The sequence below is a fragment of the Nycticebus coucang genome, chromosome 1 (assembly GCF_027406575.1).
Source record: "Nycticebus coucang isolate mNycCou1 chromosome 1, mNycCou1.pri, whole genome shotgun sequence".
Taxonomy (NCBI): domain Eukaryota; kingdom Metazoa; phylum Chordata; class Mammalia; order Primates; family Lorisidae; genus Nycticebus; species Nycticebus coucang.
The window spans coordinates 44616352-44635215 of NC_069780.1; the positions used below are offsets into that span (position 1 = coordinate 44616352).

Genomic DNA, 18864 nt, shown 5'->3' on the forward strand with positions numbered 1-18864 from the left:
AGGTGTCATCTTTACTGTGAAGAAAATAAGATTGGGTTGTGGGCCCCTAGGTGCTATGGAAAAGGGGAAAGATGATAGGATGTGGTAAAAGAAGACCTAATATGTATCTATGACCTTACTCTATGATTTCCCACAAATTTCATCTGTGAAAATGGGCAAGTCATTTCTCCTGTTCACGTGTTAAAGAAATGTTGACGAAGATCATTTACAAATCTAACAACTCTACTTTCTGCTTAGCTGAGATGAACATTCAACTACTATTGGATATGGGGTAGGAAGAGGGAAGATAAGAATATAAAATAAATAAGCATGAGAAAGATAGAAAAAAAGAAGTCTATTAAATACTCATAGCATGATAAATATCATAGGCTATAACAATTAAAATTCTGACTCAAAATAGCTTTTCTTATCAGAAGTAGGGGATTTTTTCAGACAAAGCTGAGTTTATAGCTGACTGAAGTAGAGGTGAACACCAGGACAGGGAATAGCAAGTTTCAAATTTACTAAAAACTGGACATGTAAAGTTTAGATAAAGGTAGGTCATTCAAAGGTAGGGGTGAGGAGGGTATGATTAGCATTGGGTAAAGATCATGATTCAACAGTCCAAGATTGCTGGAAATAACAAGGTGAAGATTTTTTATTTTAAAATTTATTTCAAGTGAATATGAGGGTACAAATGATTAGGATACATTCATGTTATAGTTGAGCCCTTCACCCAGGCGGTGTGTTCTATATTGCTACCTTGTGCCTATTAGGTGAGAGGTTACCAATCCCCCTTCCACCTCCCCCTCTCGTTTCTTCTTTCCCCTCCTCCCACTTGAATTTAATTGTGCTTTTTCTCTCGCATGGGTGTGCAATTATTTATCTATTGATTTCATATTAGTATTGAGTACACTGTATTCTTGCTTTTCCATTCCTATACTTTACTAAGAAGAATGATCTTCACCTCCATGGAGGTTAATACAAAAAATGTAGTCCTCATCTTTCTATTGCTGAATAGTATTCCATGGTATACATATACCACAGTTTATTAATGCATTCATATGTTGATGGGCACTTGGGTTGATTCCACATCTTAGTGACTGTAAACTGAGTGGTGATGAACATTCTAGTGAAAATGTCCTTATGGTAAAATGATGTTTTTTCTTTTGAGTAGAAATCTTCACTTCAAGGTGAAGTTTTCTGAACCAAGAGATTCAAGAATCTTAGGGTGCTTTCCATTGAAGAGTTGATTAGTCTTTGGTGAACTTCCCCTAATGAATACCTCAACTCCACTTGGGCAGGAGTCTCCACACCCTGCAGGAATTGTCCACACCCTGCACACATACAGTTTGGACACCGAAGACTGAAACTGTTCCATACATCTTACTATCTACCTTAACATGACTTTGCAATTGTTTGTTTGTTCAATGAAAGGGAAAATTAGAGCCCTACTTTACCATGATATCCCCTTTTGAATAACAATTGCTATCTTCTGGGAATCTATTTTGAAGATCAATGATGTATCTGAGAAATAACAGTTTGTTTCTTTCAACAAATGTTCTTGCATAGCTTCACTTTAAATGAATGTCTTTCTTTTGACAATTGGTGATCTATGTCCCTGAGGGGTAAAATGGAATGTATTTTATGTACTAGTTACTCATTCCTTTGATGCATGCAGAATAAACTTCTATTTTCACTTAACTTCTTTTTGATACTTTTTGTTGATGCATTCTAAGCTAAAGGATCAATATATGTGTATGTTTTGTGTAATCTCAAAAATTTCTCTCTACTTTTAAAGAATAAAGAAACTACTTTCCATCATTTAGTTTTATTGTATGTAAAGGAGTGATTTTACCTACTGAATGCCAAAGAAAGATATCTTTTTAAAACTTTTCAGTATCATTCTTTACTTCATTTTTTTAATTATATATTTCAGGCCCTGCTTGATACTCAGAATCTTTTGCGTGCACAAATCACAAATTTCACATTCAACCTGGGATTTTCAGGGAAATTTTACCATACAGGTAAGAAAAGGCAATCAACTGTTTTTATAAGTTCTCTCTGACCATTCTATACAAAATTGCACCCCTCCTGCCCACATCTTCCTACATTGCCTGTGTCCCTCTTCTATTATTTCTTCATATCATTCAACTTCATTTAACATGCTGTTTTTTGACATTTAGAGAATGTTGATGGTGTGAAAGTTTGTATAATTATCTAATAGATTTACATTTTTATTGAACTGTAATTGACATATTTAAAAGTGCATAAATTGTAAGTATGATGTTCAGTGAATGTTCAAAGATTATACAAAACTATGTAACCAACAGGCAGATCAAGAAAGAGGCCAGGCACAGTTGCTCATGCCTGTAATCTCAGCACTTTGCTCCCAAAGGCAGGAGGATCATTTGAGAGCAGAAGATCAAGACCAGCCTGGGCAACATAGTGAAAGCCTGTCTCTACCAAAAAAAAAAAAAAAATTCAAAAAGAAAGAACAAGTATATTATTAGAAGTGCTTCTCCTTTGGTTCTTTTTTTTTTTCTTTTTTTTTTATTAAACCATAGCTGCGTACATTAGTATGATCATGGGGCACCATACACTTGGTTCATAGATCGTTTGACACATTTTCATCACATTAGTTAACATAGCTTTTGTAGCATTTTCTTAGTTATTTTGCTAAGACCTTTACATTCCACATTTACTAGGATTCACATATACCCTTGTAAGATGCACTGCAGGTGTAATCCCATTAATCCCCCTCCTTCCCCCCTCCCTCCCCTCCCTTTCCCCTTTCTAGTCACTAGCTTCTTTCAACAAAAACCACTATCCTGACTTCTAATCTCATGATTTAATGTTGCCTGGCTTTCAGATAACCTGTAAATGGACTCACATAATATGGACTCATCTATATCCAGCTCCTTTTGTTTAACATTATTTTGTTTTCACAGGTATTACTGTTATAGGCTGTAATTCTTTCATTTTTATTGATGTATAATATTCCACTGTATGTCTTTTATCCATTCCATTCTACTGGTATGGTTGTTTTCAGTCTTTGGGTTGGTTTTTTGTTGTTTAAAGACTACATACTAAACTTTGTAGTCTTTAAACTTATTCTTTTTGTTGTTTAAAGACTACATACTAAACTTTGTAGTCTTTAAACTTATTCTTCAGGTTGTTGTTTGTTTGTTTGTTTGTTTTTTTCAAAATATTATGCATAAATGTATTCATGATCTATGTGTATATGACTTAATAAAAAAAAGTATGGGGGTCCAAATGTTTTTGGTTACATTTATAGATTTTGTTATATTTGAGTCAGGGTTATAAGTAGGCCCATCAGCCAGATAGTGTTCATTGTACCTGTTAGGTAGGTTTTCACAGATCTCATCCTGTCCTTCCTCCTCCCCCTGTTGATTTCCACTGAATTTTACTTCCCCTAAGATTCTTTTTGATGCAGTAGTAAATAGCGTCTTGTTTTTTATTTCATTTGCTATTCCTTCATTGATGTTATATAAATATGTTATTGATCTTGTGCATTGATATTTTATCTAGCAAATCTGTTACAATCAGTTACGTGATGGGATGAATCAATTGTATTTTTTGAAGTTAAAAGAAGATTAGATATACCAGTATATATAAATTACAAAATACTTTGCCCTCGTTAAAAAGACAGGAACAATTTTAAATGTTACTGATAAAGAAAGATCTCTCAAGAAATACTTTGAAAAGTCAAGGTATAGTGTAATCATTAGAACCTGCTACCATTTCTATAAAAATAAAGGTGAGGATAAAATCTACACAACTCTGAATATAGTACTCTTAACTTATTTTATAGCTTAGAAAACTATAAGGTTATGGAGTGTTTAAGTAATTTTCCATAGTTGTATGTCTATTAATACAGATAGGATGGCTCTGAAAAGTTCATAATAAACTGGTATGAATGAGCATCTGTGAAGAAGGGAATTGGGGAATTAAAAAACAGATGAAAAGAAGAAGTTGCCTTTTACTATATTGCTTTTGAACTGTTTGCATTTTATACCACACATTTGTGTATAATCTATTTAAATAAATAAAGATGTAAGTAATTTTTAAAAGTGATATAACATTTAAACAAATTTAGCAAATAGTTTTCTACAATTATAATTTTTTTTCAATTTTTTAATGAATAATACGAGAATGAGTTATTTTGTAAATGTGCTCCTTCAAAGATTTAATAAGCCTACAATGCTGAGTATTCCATCTATCTACTCTATTCTATCTACTATTAAGATCAATATAATTTCCATATGCACATAAACGATGTAAAAATTACATTTTTAGATAGAAGTAGTATTGCATTTCCAGAGTTAAGTGAATTTTCATTTGTTTCCATAAAAGTATAGAATCATGAGACTTGACTTTAGAAGTTCCATATTACACATTTGTGGAATACATACATTATTATCATACAACTACATATGAATTTAGGTTCTCAATTCAAAAATTTTGTAGGTTTTAAGAGTAATCTTAACAGAGGAAATTCTGAAGCCCTTATTCTCCTTAATTTCTTAGATCAGTATATAAAATATACTATATTTGTGGTTGTTTTAAATATTCATAACTGGGAACATCATGATCATAGCTTAACTTTGTTTATGATTGAGTTACTGCCCTTACTGTAATTTCAAAAATGAAAACAATTAGAGATCTGTTCTAAATGTCTTCCTTATAGGAAAGTTCTGCCACCTTGGCATAGATATATAAAGTAAGATCTTTGTGTGTAGATGTTCTTTTTATCTTTCTAGCAATGTTAGACCCATAGCACCATAAATTTTACAATGGGAAGGCCCAAGAGCTTGAGGAAATAGAAGATTACCTATAATCTCTTCCTAAATGTACCCTACTTTCAGGGTGATGATCTTAGATTCTTTGACATTGAAGAAAAGAAAGTTACCATACAAATAAAGAAGAACCAGGGCAAGACCAAGGACGAACAGAACACATAGTGTGTGTCTAGAATGAGGGGGAGAGTATAGGAAAAACTATAATAGCAAAACCAGGACAACCCAGAATCACCCAAGATTTATTTATTCATTTATTTTTATTTTTATTTTTTTAGTGTGTATATGTGTGTCCAACCTTAAATGCTGGAGAACGACTTTGGCCAATCTATATCCTTCTTCTCATCTCTGAAAGATTTGTTCTCTTTCTTTACTTGGACACTTCCCACAGCTCATGTAACAGTATCCTCTCTCTAAGCCAGGGAAAGTACAACACCGGAAGAAGCCAAGGCCAGGATTTAAAACAGTGTTGTTATCTGTGCATAATATGAAAGCTTCCATGAATCTGTAGCCAGGATTCTCTAAGACCAGCAAAATCATTTTTCATTGGGAACAGATATAAAATTTAACACATAATTTAAAAAAAATTAAATATTATAAAATTTAATTGAACTGATTTCCCTTCTAAATAAGTAATTTATTTCTCTATTAAAAATCCTATCCATTTTACTCAGTCTTGAAAGGAAGGAGAAAAGCACATTTGTCATATTGGTGAGAATTTATTTTAGGGAAGAGCTTTATCTTATTTGATTTATTTCAATTTTTGAAGGGTATGTGCATTTTTGTGAGAAAGAGATGAAGATAAAAATCATACTTTCAGTGCTTTGCAAAGCACTTTTCATGTACCTTTCCTCTGAATCCTAAGAACTAAAAACTACGTTAGCTTGTATTCTAGATAAGAACATGGAAACTTAGAGAGGCCCAAGCTCATATAGCTAGTTACATGTCACAAAACAGTCTGAACTGAGACAGAGCCCAATTCTTAGGCATTGCACTAGGAAAATTATGTTTTTATTGCTTAATTTGCAACCCTTGATTAGGAGAGCTGAATGGCAAAAGATTCTCCTTATCTATAGGTTTATTAGTTTCCTATATTCCCCCAAATCACTGAGAACTGACAGTATCTATAAATTCTAATCACATCACAGAATTAATTAACAATGTGAAAAACAATGTTACGTTGAATTAGTAAATGCTGATCTTATTTCTGAACACGACATTTGATAGTTAAGGGCCTTAAATTTGAAGGTGCTCAATCTGTGTTAGAATTCAAGTTCTGTCTCAAACCTCTCAGTGACATGGGACAAGTTAATTCACCTCTCCAATACCAATTTCCTTACCTGTAAAATGAGATTAGCAGTGGCCCTTACCTCATGGGGTTGTGAAATTTACATGAGGTGATGTATGTAAATTGCTTAACTCAATGCTTTGCACAAGGTAAAGTCTCAATCTATGATAGTTTTTTTTTTTATTAAGTCATATACACATAGATCATGAATACCTTTATGCATATTTGGGGTACAATGTGTTGATTTTTTTATACAATCTGATGTGCTTACATCAAACCAATCAACATAGCTTTTGCCTCATTTACTTGATTATTGTGTTAAGACATGAATGTTCAACACTTGACAGATTTGACTTGCACCCTTGCAATATGGTTTTTAATGTAATATCAGAGTAGGAAATGCCACAGACAAAATATTACAGACAACTTATTTAAATAAATACATAATAAATTATAATATGCAATAACTTTAGAAAGTTTCAGCATAGTTTTATGATGACTTAAGAAATAGCACTTAAAATTGAGGAATATGATTTCTTAATTCTTCCTCCAGTTCTGACAAAAGTGGGCACAAGTGGGGCAGTTAAAAAGATACCACGAGGCTAGGAAAATCCAACCATGACCAGCTACATTTCACGTTCTTTTTATCATAATGTTTAAAGTAATAAGCAATAGATAATTGTTCCTAATATAATTAATTCTGAGATAAAATATCCCCAAAGTAAGATTAAATTAAATCAAATAAAACAGGGCTAAAAAGATAAAAGGAAAAACATACAATTAAGACTACTATGAATTGAGATACATTTTTCAGAAAGCAGACATCATTCTGGCATAATTCAAATGCATGAATATTTTAGTAACACATTTCACTATGATATTTGAGAAGGGACAAGAAATGCCTGAGCTATTTTTTCCAAAGAACCTTGAGATCTATTGCTCTGTTCTGATAAATAAACTTTGAGCAAAGGCCAACTAAAAAAAATTAATAAATGCCATATGACAGGAATGATATAGAGGAAAATGAGAGTGTGAGGTGACAAAGGACAGGGCTAAAAAGCAATCAGAAGGGAGACTTCCCATAAACTGAAGAATTTCAGCTCAGTTTACCCACACTCACACTGCCGGCAGGTGGAAGTCAGGAGTGGATTGATTTCTGGAAAACCCTAAGAGGCTTATGCCTGGGAGCAGTGTGAGAAAGTAAAACTGCAGCAAATAAATGGCCTACTGACATGGGGTCCTGGTGACATACGAAATGTCAAGGCATGGGAGAGTACCTTGAATTTAAATAAAGCAGAGGTGTTTAATTGTGGACAAATCAAATGACACAATCTTTTTTTTTCCAAATTAATATGGGGGTTCAAATTTTTAGGTTACAGTGTTCTCACATCCAAGGTAAACTTCAAGTTGTAGAAGAGCCTTTCTGCCCCAGGGGTGTCCTGAACACCCTTGCATTGCGCACATTAGGTGAGATTTATAGCAAACAAAACACGTGTTCATTAAGCATCACCAGTCACAATAGGTAGAAGGACTCAAGATCCTGCCATGATTGTGATCACCAGAGCTTCTAAATGCCTGAATCTATCATCCTACTCTTTTGCCTTTCTCTCTAGAAGGCTTCTCCAAGCCGTGAGGTAGAGGTAGCCACTCAGAAGCCCCGAGAACGTTTCACGCTGATGACTCATTAATCAGGCTAATGTGTTAATATGATGGCTTGGGGTTCTTGAACACAATATCTGCTCTACCACATAATACTCAGTCGAGAACTAGCCCTCCCTTCATGTAGTATTAGAGTGGGGGGGAATAAAAGAAAACCCATGAAACAAAAGATGGATAGCTGTTGGAAATACAGGAGGAAACGAAAGGGACATTATAGGTTACCCGCTATGTGTCAGAACTAGACATTTGCTCTCAAACAATAAAATAAGTATTGCCATCCTACTTTTTACCTATATGAATACAGACATTAAAGGGGTTATATGACTTGGGCATAAGGACACAACTTAAATGTATTAGAAGCTACAAATAAACTAAGAAGCAAGTCTGACTCCATAGGCTAGTCTTTGTTCCACTATACCATGGCCACATGAGTGTATGATGAAGAAGAAAAAAAATAAAGAAAACAAATTAAAGGTGCAATCTTTACACATAGGGAGAAAACATTCTTTCATTCTGGTAGTGTACTTAAGGATATGGAATTTGAATACTGTCCTTGTTGGACAATTATGTCATCATAGTCAATCTTTGTTGTGCCTACGTAAGTCAACATGACCATGAAGCCTCATGCTATACCTCTGTCTTTGGAAAATTGTTTCCAATGTCCAATAAGCCATCGGACCTAATTCTTTTCCTGCCAACAGGCCCTGAATTCCTTCTCTTGGGTAAATGAATGAAAGAACAATGGTAAGAAGAGCTGGGCTCAGTGGACAGGTCCAGGGCAGCTGTCCATCCTGGGTCTGCAACCTGCAGGGCCCTAATACAACCAGTCATATCAGAGCTGCCATTGAAAACATGAGAGCAGATTTTCTCCACACAAAGCAAACTTCACAGGAAGAACCACTGCTCTCAGCACTTACTGGATTCAGTGTTCTGGCTGAAATTCAAGTGCAGCTGCATGTTTTGGGGTTACCGATATCATGACATGCCTTATACTGCTTTCACTTTATGCTTTAGTAAAGAAGCTGTTTCTGAGGAAGCACAAAAGGAGATGTTCAGTCTCCTCAGATAAGTTAGGAAAACTGTGAAATTTCCCGCATTCAAGTGAACTGCAGGGGTGGAAAACGAAGGAAATAAAATGAGCCCATGTATGAAAAGTCAGAGAAATGACAATAGGGATGACTCTCAAGGAAATAAGCGTTTCACAGTGGGAGGTCTGCGTCCAGCAGCCCCAGAGGCATAAGTATATGGAACGTGAGTGTCACCGAGGAACAGCGTGGGTGGTTTTACTACATAAGCCTGTCCAACCTATGGCCCATGGGCTGTATGCAAATTTTTAAACCCCATTTTCCTTATCTGTGGTGTCAGACATTGTGAAAAGTACCTGCAGATATTTTCTTTTGTTTATTATCAGTCACTAATATTTGTATCCTTAATGTGTAGCCGAGGCAACTCATTCTTCCAACTGGTGGTAAAGAAGAAAAAAAGTTGGACATCCCTGTAGGACTTTACCACTTCACATTTTTTTTCCATTACTTTCATCCTTTCGCCTTTCCTTTCCTTCAGTTTTCTCTAATTTTTTCATTAACAATATCCATATTTCCTTCTTATGTTTTAGTTTTCACCAAATATTGAATAGTTTCTTCTCGGACCTACCAAGGAACTCAAACAAATGCACAACCTACATCAAAATGACCTACCATTGGAGCTCTGTACCCGTTTCCTAACTGATCCCTCAATTACATTTCCTACTTAAGCCTCCCATCTCTATAAACTACAAAGTCCACACAGACACTCCAAGTTAAGAGCTCTACTGCCCTTGAGAATGATTCTGTGCCCCCATCTTGCAGCGATTTCATACCTATGCCTCGTGTTTAACAACTTTTAAAAGAGTTCTGTCATAATCTCAGTTTGTTCCCCAACTAACAGATTTTCTACTGCTTCCTTTCATGTTAAATCCTTATATAATTGTTTCTGGAAAATCCCAAGATGGTGTAGAAAAACCACCCCCCAAACTGAGAGGATGCTGAGAGACCAAAGGAAAGTGACCCAGACCAGTCTAGCTTGGCGAGCCAGATGGGTTTATTAGAGGTCACTTACACAGGTCTCTCATTCCTGGTCAAGATAGGAAACTCACTACTGGGCGGTGACAGGTGTTCTAGGGAAAGTAAGGTTCTGCACTGCCTGCCTGTTTCTGGAGCCTTAAACTTCCTTTTTTTTTTTTCTTTAAGTTTTTTTTTTAATTTTTTTGGAGCCTTAAATTTCTTTCTGGCAAGTGATGCACAGTTCTGTCTCTGCATCATCGTTTATTTACATACAATACAGGTTAAGCCTGCACAGTACTTCCCATAGGACTGGACTTTAGTATTACAATTAACTAAAGGGTACCAAGGCAGCTAAGGCAGCTTGAAACCGTTCAGACAGGTCTTGAGACTTTTGACCCCCTATGCAAAAAGAGCTACTTAAGAATACAATTTGTACTTTGCCTTGCTTTCAATCTTTTGGTTTTGGACTATGTCTCTAAATTCAAAAGAAAACTGCAAGAGGTCTGCTACCTATTAAAAGTCAGTGGCAGGAACTATGTTTTTCCCTCATGTGAATGTGAGACAGTTTTTAATGATATCTTCTAAACACATATTTGATAGTAGATAGATAATTGATGAGTCAGTATAACAGGAATTAATCAAATGATCTTTTCCCCCCCAAAGGAACTGAAGAGGAAGATAAAGGGGATGACTGTCTGTTGGGGTCCGTGGATGAGTTCTGGTGGTTTCCACACATGTGGAGCCACATGCAGCCCCACCTCTTCCACAATGAGTCGTCTTTGGTGGAGCAGATGATTCTCAACAAGAAATTCGCTTTAGTGAGTAACTCATTTTGACGCTCGCACTGAAGTTGTATGTTCCAATTAGGGAAATGACAAGGTTTTTACATTCAAAACCTCTTTGAGGTTTTTGGCATATTGGCACTTTTAAAGCTGCTTTTTTTTTTTAAATTAAATCATAGCTGTGTACAATAATGCAATCATGAGGTACAATGTGCTGGTTCCATATACAGTCTGAAATATTTTCACCGAACTGGTTAACATAGCCTTCATGGCATTTTCTTAATTATTGTGTTCAAACCCTTATACTCTACACTTAGTAAACTTCACCTGCAAGATCTTGGTGTCACAGCCTTTCAGCATGTGGCTCTTGAGTTTGTTATTGGGTGCTCATCACTACACTTAATGCTTTGAGGGGTCTGATTTAAGGGACTACACAGGATACAAGATTCATTATGATATTATGGCCAGAGCTCTTGTCTAAAAGGAGCTTCCTGTTGCATTGGGGAGGTGGAAATATGCACCTTAAAGAATTCTCCAACAAAATGAAATATTCTGTGACCTAATGCCACACCCCATGAGCACAAAACCCACACTTCAAAGAGTAAGTATGACTGGGAATGGCCAGAACCATGCTCTTATGGAAATGAGATTTTAACTTTAGTCTACTCCTCAAAAGAAACAAAGTGCTTCAAATACACCCTTGCTACACATGGATAATTTGTCACAAAATCAAGAATGGTGCTCCTCCATACCAATTCTATGGGAACGTTTTGATAGCATTTGCAAAATTCTGTGAGATGGAGAGTTATCTTTCTTCCCCCAAAATCTAAACATGAATAGTAAATAGCATATAAAATTGGGTAACTAAGACTGCCACGATTTGTAATAAAGACTACTAAAAGTCCTATCTCAATGCAGCAACATTAATTCTGTCATCTTCAGAAGTCTAAGACTGGTGATATTAGCAATATTAATCAGCAAGAGATGACGTGGGAAAAATAATTACTGTGTGATTTCTTCCCAAATCTGTGGAGAAAAAGAGAAAGAAACTTGTGAGAAACAAATAAATTTATATATGTATATGTATATGTATACACACACAGGGTGGCCATGAAGCTCATGCACACTATTTAATTTGCACATGAACTTCATGGCCACCTTTATTTACTCTCTCTCTATATATATAAAAGAACAAAAGGCACCAGTAAAAGATAAAATACTGAGAAGTGAAGGGAGAGGTTATATTGTTATTGTTATTTAGTAGCCTTCAAAAAATAATTTACCAAGGCAGGTTCAGTTACATGTCAATAAGACGTAACATTCACTGTTATGTTCTATTGGTACTTGAATGAATGAATCAGTGAATGAATAATGAATGCCAATCTTATGTTTATATTTTTTAATTGTAAATACCTGAATGTATATATAATAAGGACAGATATGCACAGGAATTATACACATTTTTTAGAATTCTCAACCAACAATCATCATGAATGAAAAAAATAATTCAAAAACAAATTCTGGTCATTCTGACTTCCTAACTTAAGTGCCAAGAAAATGAGGTTTCTTAGGAGTGTCATTGCTAACTACATGTTTGCAACCCAGATTGTGAGCCTTGAAGCAGGAGAAAGCAATCATGAAGGATCTCCAGAAATAAGATCAAGTTTATTCTTTAACATTTAATCAAATATAAGAGTAGTTGATGAGGGCAGGAGGCATCAGGAGAGGACAGATAAGACAAAAGATGAAGTCCAAGACCGGTCCCTCCTCAGCCGTAACAGTAGGAAAGAGAGTATACAGGTAAAGCATTTGGGAACAGTGCTTAGCACTTAACACTCTGTAGACAGCAGCTGTTTTTTTTTAATATTATATTTAATATCATAAAACTGTCATTTTCAATTTTTGCTTGGGCTCCTGAGGTGTTTGGAATGACAGGCAAGAGAGACAAAATCCTTAAGTTTAAACGCTTAGTTTGTATTGAATGGCATTTACTTAATATGAATTTTACAAAACTGTGTTGCTGCTAAATTTAAAGATATGATGAGGAAAGATAAAGCACTCTCATTTTTTACATGCCTTTATTATTTCTTTTAACTCTCACAATACTGAATTGTAAGTGTGTTCCATTATAGATGAGGAACCTGAGATTCAGAGAAATACAGTGACTTGCTGATGATTATACAGCTCACTGGTAGTAAACTGCAGTACTAAGTCTTCTACTGTTGCGTAAATCAAGTCCCCAGGCTTCCGCACTAGCCTCTCAATCCAGTCCATAGGTATAAATCTAGATTTCTCTTCTGCCTGGTTACCTAAGGGAATACCTAGTAATCCTGGTCATGTAAAGGAAATGAAGAATTTAAGGTGGAACTCAAAGAGTAGCTTTTTCTCTCAGGTTCCATAAAATTCTCTAATGTAGGTAGTCTCTAAAATTCTGGGGAAGGGAGACAAACACCGAAATCTGAGGATCGTCCCACAAGCCTGAATATATTTATCGTGTATAGGTACAGAAGCCATTGCAATTCTTTAGAAGCTTTTCTGGAGGGAAATCAGCCTCAACTATCTGCTCCCTATGTAGCACCAGCAAATGCTTAATCTGTGCTAATGATGCATTTCTAAACTGGGTTACATCCTGTTTTTCTGTACTAGTTTGGAGGCTCTTGATTTTTAAATGAGCATGAGTGTTTCCCAAAGAAGGAACTGAAAGAACTTGAAAAACAGCAATGGGCTACCTTGGGACCAAATAGATGTTCAAACAATAATGAAGGTCACAGATGCAATACTCACGTGGGTAACTGAGTTAGAGGACATTTAATGTACACCACCCTTCCAACTGAGAGAATTTTGAGACTGTGATCTAAAACTCTTCTGTTTGGGCATTCACTATCACCATCTGCAGCCAAACACCTACGATTTTCATTGAGTTTTAGCAAATACTTTCATTGAGTTTTGCACAACATGCATACTTCTTGACTCACAAACAGACGTGATGTCCATTTTAATTTGACCTTGAAAGCTCTAGTAGTTTATCATGGAAGATCAAACAAATCTTTTAAGCAAACTTGCATTTGACGCTCACAGCTATCAGTAAATGCAGCTTGAAAGGTCAATTGGAAAAAAATATTTTCTTACCATATATGGAATAATTCAGATATTAAACTGCAATTTCAACAGGAGGTTTTCTTTAAAGGGTCCCCTTTCTAAGAAAAGGGTTAATGGTATCCTTAATGATTAGCCTACAACACAATTTAAAATACCTATCATATAGTTTTTAAAATGGGACAAAATACATTATAAAAGTAAAATAACATGCTATTTAAATCACAAAAAATCCTCAGTAGTATATTGAGGAACTCTTCTTAATTGTCCTTAAAAGTTAGCAAATAGTGATAGTTTAATTGTTAATAAAATAATTAGTAAAGACTTTATCATAGAATTCTTTGCCAATACTAGATGATATTTAACACTGCTTCAGACAATAATATTAAAATTAGTAGTAGTATAACACTGTTTCCAAAAACAAAATCTTCCTGAAGATTATACTTGTGACTGCATTTCCATCATTCTTTTGGGCAGTGTCTTTTCTCCCTTTTTTCCAAGTGCAGCAGAACCTGCTCATTTATATTAGCTGGAATGTCTATTTTCAGTTATGAAACTTTTTTGATTAGTGAGAATGTTAACTTTTCCAATATCAAAAGAAAGATTATAGTATCAAAAGGTAATTTAAAACATATTGAAAGACTTGTTGGCTTAAAGAATACGTGTATATGATAATCTTTTAATTAGTTTGCTCACCAGCTAGAACATGAATACTATCACTTTTATTTCAGTGAAGCACTTTATTAAAAGGTACATCAGATTATCATTTTATTCATATTGAACACAAAGTATAATTCTAGTGGTCTTGAGAGAAATAGAGAGTTCCAACCAGGATGCACAGAGTCCTCTCAGAGCTGGAAGACCATTTCTAGAGTAATCCAAGCAGCATAGTTTAAAAAAGACATGGGCTGATACTCAGAGCAAAATGACCAAGGTGGTGACGTCTATAATGTACTTCGTAAAATGAACAGCTGAAAGAACTTCAGGAAAGTAAATGACAGAAGAAAAGCCTAAGAGATATATTACCAGGGGTAATATTGAAACTAAGAGAACTGGGATGGCCATGCCAATTATTATGATATTGAAATGTGGCAGCACTGTGCCCTTACCCCCACTATCACGGCAGGTCCTCCACTGAGCTATCCCGAATCTCACAACTACTCAGAAACTAAGTGGACCTAACCCCGAAAGAGTCTCTAGCAATACATTTATAAAGAACGGCACGGAAGAGAGAGTACAGTCTTACACAGTCAAGCAGAGTTCTAATTGAGATGAATAGTCCTAGTAGGTGTTCAATAAATGTAAGTAAATACAAGTAAATATTTCTTCTAGCTCTCAAGATTCTATCATTACTCTCTTCACATGTAGATTTCCTTATCATTCAGCTGTAGTGAGTTCAACAGGTCAGGAGACAACAGCCATTGAAAAGATAGTTTGTTATTGAGAGTTGCCAATAGGAGGGGGCTTGTCACGCCGGGCCACATGCAGAAGAAGCAGTGTTGTTCACAAAGCAAAGGAAGCAAGGGGAACATGGGAGCAAGAAGCTTTATGTTTCTGCAGGAAAGCAGGCTCAGGACCGCCTACTATGAACAATTTCGGTGAACTCTGGGGTATAACTGCTGTCCCTAATTGTCTGGTACCTGGCTCTGTGGTGAGTAGAGCAGGGGGGAAAGTCGTTCAGCATGAGAGTCTGCCGTGGCTTAGGGTAGAAGCTTTGAATTTGGTGTTTTGCATTTGAAGAACGTGCTCTCTGGAAGGTGCTGGCCATCTCTAGAAGTCGCTAGTCCTGGTAGAGGTAGTCTCTACAGGGTCAGCAAGGCTCCAGAGAGCAAAGGATCAGAAATACGGAACATAGAAAGGGATGATTAATACATTTGCACATGCCTTGCTCCAGGTGATGTATCTTGAAGCATTCAACACGTTTTCAGACTCATCCCAGTTGCCATATTTATACACTTTCTCACTTGTCAACCTCCTTCTCCATGTATGTTGCTCTGATGTGAACATTATAGTCCACCAATGTGATCATATTATAAGAAAACAGTGAAATATTTTTTTCCTTCATGTGGACTTTATTTCTATTCATGTAGCCAAAGATCACTTTAAAATTTTTAAACGATGATGTCACATATGTGTCTGCCATGAGCTATTTATTAAACCTTTGGCACTTATTTTTGTCTGATTGATTTTGTAAACCACTTGGTAGCTTAGAGATTACAATGGTCTCTTTAACATTTCGTATTTTTTATATGTTCAGTGTTTCACTGTATCAACATGCTGCTGAAGATTGATTCTGTTATTTAACATGCTTATTTCTTTCCCACTGTTGCGTCATCCCTATGCTTACAAGTATAAAATACTTACAAAATATAAGCATTTATGACTTTTGTATCTGAGGTCATTAGTAAAGTTGAACATAATACCATAGTGAGAGATCTGTGATAGAGCATTTCAAGTTAGCACGGGCCCAGTAATCGTCCTTTCAAAAATAGTTGGTTAATCAACTACAAATCTCTGTCACTCAACTAAGATCCATAAGGATTACACAAAGTATGTCAGGGATCTTGCTGAAATCAAGAAGCAATGTGTGTGTGGCATTTTTCTGATATCAATTTAAAACTTTTATTTTATAAGGGATTTACATAGCACAGTATCAAAACATAAGTGTGCCTCATAGTTATTGCTTCCTTCCTTATTATTTCTCAATAACTTGTTCAGTGATAAATTGCCCGGGGTTGACATTAAGATCAGTGATACAGTTCGCAAAATGCTACCATTCTCCTTTTTTGGAAAATTGACATATTTTCAACTCATGTATCCAATTCTTTGTTTTTCTAGGATCGCTAAAAGTATTTTACATCAATTCTACTTTATTTTTTTAATTACCTTCAAACGTGCTTTCCTGAGCCTAGAAAAAAAGAAATAGTTTATTTTACTAGAGTTTATGGTTTAGTTTATCTCATTGTCTCTTCATCTAATTGTGTTTATGTCATCATAAATATTTTGGAAATTGTCCTCTTTGATAAAGAAAATGAAAGCAGAGTTTATATTGGCAGAAGCCAAGTGGAGAAGCAGATATTTCTATTTTTTTACTCTATCATCATTTAAAGTATTTCATACTCTCCCCCCAGTGGTGAATATGCGATGATATTGTTTGTTTACGTTTTGCTGATCAGTCATTTTCAATTAGCATGATAATTTCTGGAAAATAACTTTATCCTGAGATTTAGTGTTCTTGGCGTTATTTTTAGACCTTTTTTTGTTTCTGTTGTTGGCTGATTTTTGTCTTTTGTTAGGTACTGTTCCTGTCACCTCTTGTGTGGGTTTTGAACTCCAGCACGGAACAGCCCCACACTGAAACTTTTTTATTTGGCTACAACACTTACTAATTTAATGGACTGAATTCTCTTATTAATCTTAATTTTCATCACAGCCCTCTTGCTGTCAGCTCCATTTTATGAGTGACACAGCTGATACTTGGAGAGGTTAAGTAATTTCCCCACACCACACAGCTAAACTTGAATTCAGAGCTTTTTGACTGTTGGCTACAATCCTAAGCAGATACTTTTTTCCTTGTTTCAAATAATTATAAGCTTTAGAACTAATTACATTCTTTGAAATCCCTGCCCTTTTTGTTCCCTTGCTACGTTCCTACCAATTGTTTCACAACTATTTTTCATCAGAATATTTTTAAAATCTACGTTCCTGAATTGAAATATCATATCTGATCATTTTCAGAGTACTTTGAACTCCAAGATGAAACTGTCATCTCTTGCCCAGAGTTCTAGTACTTCCTCAGAAATGGCAGAATCACAGAGCATTAGCGCGTGGGTGTGGAGGATGTTGACAAGCAGGGAAAGATTGGAGGTAAATAGACAAATGGCTTTACTATTGAATTAACAAAGAAGAGGAGGAAATGAAGGCCAGCTTTAAACCAATGGAAATGGGATCACGGAGTAAAGAGATGTGAAAACTATTTCTGACAGATTCATTCAGACTTTTTATTGAATGGATGATGATGAAGCAAAAGGAAATAAGAGGTCAAAAATAACATCCAGGTTTAAGGCTCCCACTTGGCTGTCTCCATGAAGATGAAGTGCTGCTATTTCTTTAAAAGTTCTATATTTTACCTATGTAAGGATACCTCCCATATCTATAGTGGTACAGAATTTATTCTCATTTAGCTATACCATTAAACTTTTGAAACTGGTTTTGTGACTCCAGGAAGTTAGAATCCTTTTCTTTGTAAGTTCCTTTTCAGATTACCTTTCCTCCGCTCTCTGGGAAGACTTCATACTCTCTGAGAAGGTAGAAAAGTGTCTCTCAATTCCTTTTCCTTGTCCCCTAACAGCAGTATTAGATCTCATCTTCAGCACATGTATCTGGTGACTTAAACTGGTTTCATAAAAAGAAAGATAAATTTAAATATGTACTACATGAAAATAATCCCTTATTGGCCACATTTATGTGGACACAAGCTGAACTAACAGCCTTTATGAGTCCTCCTTAAGGAGGTGGGCTGTGTCAAATGTGGGAAGGAGGGTAGGGGAAGCCTCCTTCCAGATCCACGCATGCTGCTCCTGAAATGTGACCCATCCTTCCTTTTAGGCCTTACATTTACTGAAAACGGAGGGGGCACTTGTGTTCTGAGAGGTTGATATAAACATTTCAGAGATGGAAGTGACGGCAGAAGAAATAAAACAAAATTCTACACAAGTGCTAACCTTGGGTCTACTTTGGCATTTTCATATCTCCCACTCCATGTTCCCACTCATTCAACAATTTCTGTCAGTTTTTCTCTTTCGTACCATCTCCTGCTCCTTTTCAAAATTTTCCATCCTCACTTTACTTCCAATTTTTCATCCGACATCTAGATCATTGCAGCAGCCTCCAAACAAGCCTCTCCAATTTTGCGGCATTTTCCCTTAATTTATGCTCAGATGAGGAAAAGCTGTGAAACTTGACATCCTGATTCTGTTTCCCCTAACTAAAAGGAAATAGACCCTTGCATTTCAATTAGAAAGATTCTTGCCTTTCCTGAGGAAATGTAGGAAGAGAAATTTTTGCGCTCCAAATATTTACTAGATGTCGTACGTAATGCTATACATCCATCCTTCATTAATCCTCACAACTAACTGTGAGGTTGGCTTTCCTTGTACTGAAAATGCAGAAGGCAACACTCAGAGAGTTCAGATAAT

General features: G+C 35.7%; 1 protein-coding gene across 1 annotated transcript in view; it reads left to right on the forward strand.

Annotated features, from left to right (window-relative positions):
• LOC128571765 (bifunctional heparan sulfate N-deacetylase/N-sulfotransferase 3) overlaps positions 1-18864 on the forward strand; it is a 202940-nt gene that overhangs the window by 64987 nt on the left and 119089 nt on the right. The window contains exons 3-4 of the mRNA XM_053571469.1: positions 1919-2006; positions 10452-10606. Of these exons, the coding sequence (XP_053427444.1) occupies positions 1919-2006; positions 10452-10606 (243 nt within the window). The remainder of the gene's footprint in view (positions 1-1918; positions 2007-10451; positions 10607-18864) is intronic.